Source organism: Ahaetulla prasina, chromosome 4 (genome assembly GCF_028640845.1).
Source record: "Ahaetulla prasina isolate Xishuangbanna chromosome 4, ASM2864084v1, whole genome shotgun sequence".
NCBI lineage: Eukaryota > Metazoa > Chordata > Lepidosauria > Squamata > Colubridae > Ahaetulla > Ahaetulla prasina.
The window spans coordinates 26,442,949-26,451,380 of NC_080542.1; the positions used below are offsets into that span (position 1 = coordinate 26,442,949).

The following is an 8,432-nucleotide window of genomic DNA, read 5'->3' on the forward strand; positions in this document are numbered from 1 at the left end:
TAGAACACTGAGAATCCTAGGCCAGGTACATCTGGAAGGTACTGTGTTGAGAAACTGTTCTGACCTTTGATTTCTTCTCAGACTGCTTTTCACAGCATTTTGTTACATCTCTTCAGTTGTTGGCTTTAGCAGAGACTTTCATCTTAACCTGGCTTGTTATGAAAACAAGTGGGTCCTCTTTTGTAATAGCTCAATTAGAGCTCCTATGTCACCTATCACAAAACTATATTTTCCTCCCCTCCTTATTTTTCAACCCTGTGAAGAGCTTTCGGGAAAGAGTCAGGTTGAACTTAAGAATTCAGGATGCTATGGGAAGGGTACCAAATAGGTCAGAACCACTTTGTTGGATATTAATAAGCTCTCAAGGGTTGAAAGAGGCCCTCAAAGGCCTCTTGCAAGGTGCAAAAAGCATATTTGCACATCTATTCATTACATAGTGTAATGTTCCATGATTTTCAAAGAGACTGCAAATTAGAAATCTTTGAGCTAAAGTAGATAGATCCATGACCTCAAAAAGAAGTCTCTGCTCTGCACAATTATACTTTGGTTGAGAATAAGGAAGATGATCCTGATGGAAAGATGTAGGAACCTTTACCTAATCAAAAGAGGCTGAAGCATTTTTAAAGTCCAGAACTACAAGATAACATTCAGAAATGGCTCAGGCAGATACTTTCCAAATTCACTGAGAATAAGGAGGAGGCACAATTACAAGGAAATTTGCAAGCCTGAGGTCCGTCCGGTCAGGTAGAGTAAACCAACTCCACAGGAAGGCCAAAATACTTTGAGATTGGGTATAATAACACAATTGTAGGTGCTGAGTGCAAATCTATTTTGTATGAGGGGACAGATAACATTTTGTTGGGCATACTAAGTGTCCTAGCATACATTTAAGTTTGGATCCCAGTTCCCTGGAAATAGGATTATGTTGCCCAAAGCTGCTAACCCTCAGCTCACCTTTAGATCTACCTTCAATTTGATAATTTTCAGATACCAGTCATGATTAAAGAATGATGGAATTACGCTATTGCCTAAACACATCTATACCCAAAGTCTGTTCTGAGAGTTTTTATTAAATGTTCATCCCACTGAATCCTTTCAGTTTCAGAGCAACTTAAAAAAAACATAATTAACACAATACACAATATAACTGTAGCCTCCCCCTTTATGGATGGGGAAGTAGTGTCTCCTCAAAGGAGTTTTTAAAATTAATTTCCACGTGGGCAAAAGCTCCTTAGAATAGATAAAACAAAACATTGGAATACAAATACAGCTAAGGGCAAAAAATAGAACTGCTGTCCCAAAGGTGCTTTTTTTTCAAAGAGGCAACTGCTTTTCTTCGAGTAGAACTGCTGCTTTATTGGGCCATCCATTCCCGATACCGCCCAGACTTTCAGAGAATATAAACTGGGAGTGGCCATAATTTCCCCGTATTATTACAGGTAGACTACTCTCCCCACAGAAGTTCCAATCAGCTGCCGATATCGCACTCGCCGCTTTTAACTTGCACCGCAAGTTAACTTTTCTAGTCCCGGAGGATGCGGGGGGTCCAGTGGTGAGAACAGCCTGTTCTTTTTTAGATTCTTTTCCCCTCCGCCGCGTTCGCTCCATTTCCTGCTGACGCCGTTGCTTTCTCTTCTCAGGTCCCCGCCCTTGCCGTCCCGCAGCTTCTCTAGTCTGACCCATTTAACGCATCTCTATGGTGTCGGCGTCTCCGATTGGTCGTTCTGGGGCGGTACCTTCCCCTCATTGGCTGGGCGGTCCTGCGTGCGGGGCTGGAGGGGGGAGCTGTCAGGCTACAGAGGGAGGGGTCTTTCGGTGCCGGCCTCAGCCCCTGGCCTTGGATGAGGGAGGTCGCCGGACGCCGAGAGCCCTCAGTCCCCATGGGGGGTGCCTGAGTGCGGTTTTCCTTCCCCTTTCCACGGGTTGGGTGAGTGCGTACGGCGGTGGGGGTGGGGTGAGCATTGATTTAATTGCACGAAGAGCGGCGCTAAGGAATTGGGGCGCTGGGGTGGTCGGGAACGAAGGGAAAGGGAGGCTGAGGATTCGTTCTGGAGGAGCCGGTGGGCGAGTTTGCCCAAGTCTTTAAAGAGTGCAGCCATTGTAGGACTGCAACGGGGTGGGGCCCTTGTGTGGGAATCCTGGCAATGGAAATATATGGGGTTGCGGCGCGCGCGGCGGAGTGGGAGGCTCTTGCAAAGTACCAGTTTACCGGGCCATAAGATGGCTTTGCTTGGCCTTTTCCCCTGCCCCGTAGGGACGAAGTTTGCAGTTCGGAAAGCTGCTAATAAGCTCACTGTTAATAAGCCCCTCGCCTTCCTTATGGGAAGCCGCGACTGCACGTTTTACAGGTGCGCTGATTCAGCAGGTCTAGACTTGCTAACTTGTCAAGGAAGCTACTTTTTGCACAAGAGGAGATGGAAGTAGACCTCTGGAAATCAGGAGCTCTGGATTCCAGTAACTTTTGTCTCTGTCCAGAAGTTGTGAATGCTCCAGTGCTGGAAGTTTTTAAGAAGAGATTGGACAATCATTTGTCTGAAATGGTATAGGGTTTCCTGCCTGAGCAGGGGGTTGAACTAGAAGACCTCCAAACTCCCTTCCAAATCTGTTATTCTATTCCATTCCATCCCATTCCCAACCCCATACTGTTTTTTCCATGAAAGGCAAGCCTTTAGAAGCCTTTGGTAACTCCTTTAGTTTCTGTGCTTTACCCGAACATAAAAACATGAAAGTGGGTTGGTCACATAGCAAGAAGAATTGAAGGCAGCCATAAAAAGCATACTTGATAAAAAGAATCCACAAAAGAGACCTAAAATGAGATGAATTGACAACATCAGCAAGTACTGTATTGTTCAGCCTACCGTGGATAGACAAGGGCAAAAATGATGATGATGATGGCCCGAACATAACTGTCTCCCCCTATTTCATTTCCCTTCTCTCTCTTAAGCTTTGAAAGGGACTTTCATGTTAATCAATCTATTAAACATACTGTAAACATAACCTTAAAGGTACAATATAAAGAAATATTAAGAACCCATGGAGCTTTCCCCAGATAATTTTACTTTTTAATACCTGTGGGCAAATGTAGTATATATGTATGATGCATCTATATCCACTCCCAAAATTATTGGAAGTGTTTCTGTTTAATACAGACACAAATAGGAAAGTGAGCATGTGTCAAAAAATACATACTAGTCAGCAAGATACAGATAGGTAAGTGTACACGAGTCAGCAGCAGGTACAGAGAAAAAATATTGTAGGCATGATAAAGGAATAGAGATAGAAGAGACAGAAATTATAGAAATTGTGTCAAAAAAGGGACACCAAAGAAATGGTCACACCCTCACTGAAAAAACCAAGAGACAAAGGGAATGGCACAGGTAATTATACCAGCCAGAAAGTGAGAAAATCCACCTAGAATAAGAATTTTGAAGATAACAGAATTGTTAGTGGAAAGTTAGGCTTCCTTCTTTCCAGTCAGTTTTGAGATTTCTAATCCCATAAGATTGGTAGAAATCCTTGTATCTTGAGCTTTTCTAAATTAAATGACAAGAAACCTCTTGATGATGATGATATTATCCAGTTGTGTCTGACTCTTGGCGATTCTATGGACCAGGTATCTCCACATCTTCTGATCTTGTACTGCTGTTGTCTGATTTGAACAACACCAAGTTCTGTTTACCTTATTGCAGGTCATTGCTTCTCAGAAAGAAATAACAGCAAATATTGAGAAATAGTTGCCCAGGTGTGACTTTTAAGTTCACATGAATATTGAAAAAGAATTAAATTCACTGCAGTGTCTTCTGTTGATTTTAATTTTCTTTTGTTTTCTTTAGTTTGTCCTGGAGCCCAGCAGAAATGACGGAATACAAGCTGGTAGTGGTGGGGGCTGGTGGTGTTGGAAAGAGTGCGTTAACCATACAGTTAATCCAGAATCATTTTGTGGATGAATATGATCCCACTATAGAGGTATATAATTAGTGCAGTACTGGCATTGACCTTTGAATTACTCAAGGTCTTCATTCTCTCATTTTGTCTTGTTCAGAGAGTTAATTGCTCTTTGATTCTGTCATTCTATTCCACTGTCCTTCCTAGGCTTCTTAAAATACACAATTGCTGGTTCTGAATGGCTGACACCTGCTGCATCTTTTGTTAATGACTTACATATATTTCAAGATAAGATTGCACAGTTCAAAGTTTCTGGGTGCTTTAACTGGCTGCTTTTGATATTGTGTATGTGTGAGAGAGGGGGCGAGGAAAATAATGAAATGGGTGGTATGTAAATTTGAGCAATAAACAGAACTTCTCTGCCTCCTTTTGGGGGGGAGGGGGAGGGAACTATTGCCCTCCGTCTCACTACAATTGCTCATTTCCTCAGCTCTTTTGGGAAAGACACATACTCTGAAGTTAGAATTAACATGCTCAATTGGCTTAACAGTTTAACCCCCTTCCCCAAAAAAACTAAACTCAGAGAAAAGTCAGAAATCTTGCAGCCAGGTGTGTAAAAGAGCATCTTCCATTTGCGTCATTGTTCCATCTACCACATCACTCTGGTGTTTAGGTGTAAATTCTGACTAAGAAAAGGATGCTCATCACTTCATAAAAACTGTTGTAATATTTCTTTCTTCTTCAGGACTGCCTCTGTCCCCCTCCCCCCCCCCCACAGCTGGGTATCTTTATGATCAGTAAAGTTGTGACAAAGTATCATCTTGCTCCTGCTTTTTTTTTCCTTCTCCCATATTTCTCCTGTGTTACATTTTTCTCTGTGTGGGTGTGCTTCTGAATTCAGGATTCCTACCGGAAGCAGGTGGTTATCGATGGAGAGACATGCCTTTTAGATATCCTGGATACAGCAGGGCAAGAGGAGTACAGTGCCATGCGTGATCAGTACATGAGGACAGGAGAAGGCTTCCTGTGTGTCTTTGCTATCAACAATACAAAGTCTTTTGAAGATGTTCATCATTATAGGTAAGAGGATGACTAAAGTTCTGTGGTTAGTCAGCATCTATTCTTTTCTTTGTTAGCTTCACTCCAATAGCAATTATAGCAAAAGTACCCAAAACCTCTCTAATACTAAAAATAAAATGGGGAAAAAATTAATTGGTGACTTATGGAGTTGCAGATTAAAAAAGAATGAATAAGGGAGAAATTGAATTATGAGGTAATTTTAAAGAGGACAGAGATAATACATTTGTAACTGCCATAAAGATTACAAGTTGTTCCTTCATCTAGCTTTTTTTTCTATTTGTACTATTCACATTTTTTTCTTAATCTTACTTTATATCATTTCATGCTTTTTTATTTCTATGAAAACCTTTAATAAAAATCATACAAAAATGTGAAAGTTTATTTTGTGTGTGGTGCAAACATCTATGTAGTGTCTTTTCAAAAAAAAAAAAAAAAAACAGCAGCATTTCTCCCAAAAACTAAAGAGCAGCCAGACAATTCCAAATTCAAGTTGGGGGGTGGGGGGAAGGGGAGAAAGAGAGAAAATGTGAGTAGAATAGAAGTAGAAGCAGGAGGAGAAGCAAAGTAGGAGTAGAATAGAACAACAATTCAGTTCATTGGCCAAATATTTTATATATAAGGAAAATATGGTTACTTCATATTTTTTATTCCAATTTTGAAAGTCTCCGGCTCCTATTTACAGACAGACTACTTGCACTTATAATTGCATATATAAACACCTTATTGGTAACTTCTGTGATCTGACCTAGGTATTTTTTGCTCAAAATAACTTACCATATTTTTCAGAGTGTAAGATGCACCTTTCCCCCCCCCTAAAAGAGGCTGAAAATTTGGGTTTTTTCAAAGCTTTTTTTCAGCCCTTTAACGAGGTGCTGAGAAGAGTAAAGCGATCTTCCCAGCTTTGCTGGTCCCTCGACTCTCTGCTGTGCTTTAACGTGGCAGGCGCTGGAGTGAAGGATCTCCATGCTTTGCTCCGACTCTCAGCTGTTCTTCAGTTTTTTTCAGCCCTAATGAGCCGATCTCCCTCCCCCCCCTTTGCCTGCTTTTCTCATTGCTGCTTCCTCTCAGCTGTGCCTTAGAAGCTGTTTTTTATCCCCAAGCAAGGGATAAAAACTAGCAAACTAATGTGCTGAAGCTGACTCTAGCCAGATGAATACCTGGTAGAAAATGGTTCCCCCCATTTTCCTCCCCAAAAACAAAGCTGCGTCTTATACTCCAAAAATACGGTATCTAAATTGGGGTAGATTTTTGGGTTTTTTGTGGGATGGAATTTAAAGCAGCAAAAGGGTTAAAAGAGAAAGAATTCAGCCCCACTCCATGTTATCATTCAGACTCATGGTTTTGAATACTGAAGCACAAAAACTAAGGGAAATTGTATTTCAGTTGCATATTGCACATAATCTGGATTTCAGTCCATTTGCTTTAAACATAAGAGAACACACAGGGCAAAGTGAAGTTCTGGAATATATTTCATTCACATCTAGAAAACTCAGGATTGAATTTAGGAACTGTTGATTTGGTTAGAAGCACCTTGTTCACATTTTCCTCCTACACAACTCCAGGGAACAGATCAATCGTGTGAAGGACTCTGATGATGTTCCCATGGTTCTCGTGGGCAATAAGTGTGATCTGCCTTCTCGGACAGTGGATACTAAACAAGCTCAGGAGCTTGCAAGAAGCTATGGAATCCCCTTTGTAGAGACTTCAGCCAAAACCAGACAGGTGTGGTATTGTGCAAGTAGGACAAACTTCTATATTTCAATCTGATTTCACTTCATTATTTATATGTTAATCACCATGTGGGACAAATATCAGATGCTTTGCTTTATAACTGAAACAATGGGATTCACACTATGAGCCAGTATGGAGGGAAAGAATAAACAAGCCTACAGTACATAAAAACAATTTTCCCCCTCATCCAAATATTTCTGCCTATTGGTAACAACCTAAGGAAAGTTAGCTAGAACCCAGATATTTGGTACTTAGGGATGTTTGAATTGATCCTTTTTGTTGTCTAAATGTGGGTTTTGAAATCCCACTTTGTAAAAATTAAATCACCTGATATATATATCTATATTTAAATATACATCTAGTATATTTTTAAAAGAACTAATGAAGCCTTGTGTTATATCTTTCTCCATTTTTTGTATCTGTATTTATCTAAAGGGAGTGGAAGATGCCTTCTATACCCTGGTGCGTGAAATTCGAAAGCACAAAGAAAAGATCAGCAATGGACGCAAGAAGAAATCTTCTAAAAGAAAGTGTATTATCCTCTAAAAGAGAGACATTGTTGCACTGTTAGTTAATGTGGAAAAAAACCTTTAAGTTTGGGTATTTTCCCAACCTACAAGTTAAATTCTGATGGCCTTGTCCCCTCATCCTTTTCAGCTGGAAAGCAAAGGTGGTGGTGTTCTTTAAATTTATTTTTTTTTTGCTATTTTTAAAACTTGGACATCACAACCAATATTAATAACCACATTTGATAGTCTTGTTGCTTCTCTGCAGTCAAAAAAAAAAAAAAGCTCCTTAGGATAACAAGGATTACTCCATAAAATCATCTGGTATAATGTGATCCTAGAAACTAAATTGGAGGAAAGCAGGAAGTCAGAGTTTCATTCAGAATATTACCTAATGGGCTTTCTCATTGTTTGTGGAATTTGCTTTACTTTGGTTCTTTGCAATATTGAAGAAAAAGTCAAATAGATGTGATGTCACCTTTTTTGCTACCTGGAGAACAGATGAGACAGTTTGAAGGTGACAAGAAATACCAACTGCAAAAATGCAAAAAGCCAAACCCATTGTAGTTGTTTCAGCCCTCCGCATTAAAATAGATGGTGCTCAGCTTTTCTGTATGGTTAAATGCAATATTTACTGTCTCTTCCTAATTTTCATTTTATTTGTTTTGTGTAATTTCTGAGCAAAATTTACTGTGCTCTCTAAAGTGAACTAGAAATGATGATATATCAACAATGTGAAAGAGCAGTAAGACTATTTGGGTAATATAAGAAACTTTCCAAATGTAATGACATATGATTGTTGTTTGAAGATTGACTCTGAAGATGGTTGAATGATGGCACTGTGAAACATCCTAAATATAATCTATCACTGCTGTTCCCCCTTGCTTAATGTATTCATGTTTCGGGGAATATTGTAATGTTTACACATCTTAGAAAACAGAAAAGAGGAATATGATCAAAAGATCTCTTATCCACTTTTTCCCTTTTAATCATCTGAGTATTTTCTCTAATCCCTTGGAGTAGGAAGTATAGGTACTTAAAAGATTGGCAGTGAGAAAACAGAAATATGAATTATCATTCTGCTAGTGTTTAAAGGTATCAGTTATTGTCCTTTTGTATATTTAACTTTTTCTTTTCCCTCCTCCAATTCAAAATCCTTTGTTACCTGTTCCTAAGGAACTGTACAACACATGCCACCACTTGGAATAAACCTGTGAATAAGCTACCTGA

General features: G+C 39.8%; 1 protein-coding gene across 2 annotated transcripts; it reads left to right on the forward strand.

Moving 5' to 3' along the window:
* The first annotated feature begins 1,768 nt into the window (after window positions 1–1,768).
* LOC131198388 (GTPase HRas-like) lies at window positions 1,769–8,432 on the forward strand. 2 transcript variants are annotated; one of them, XM_058182975.1, is made up of 6 exons: window positions 1,771–1,927; window positions 3,690–3,742; window positions 3,834–3,966; window positions 4,787–4,965; window positions 6,528–6,687; window positions 7,132–8,432. In XM_058182975.1, exons 3-6 carry the CDS (start codon window positions 3,856–3,858, stop codon window positions 7,240–7,242), a joined length of 561 nt encoding a protein of 186 aa, XP_058038958.1. In that variant the 5' UTR covers window positions 1,771–1,927; window positions 3,690–3,742; window positions 3,834–3,855; the 3' UTR covers window positions 7,243–8,432. The 2 variants fall into 2 exon arrangements, with proteins under 2 accessions (XP_058038957.1, XP_058038958.1); XM_058182974.1 differs by lacking the exon at window positions 3,690–3,742 and having other exon boundaries at window positions 1,769–1,927.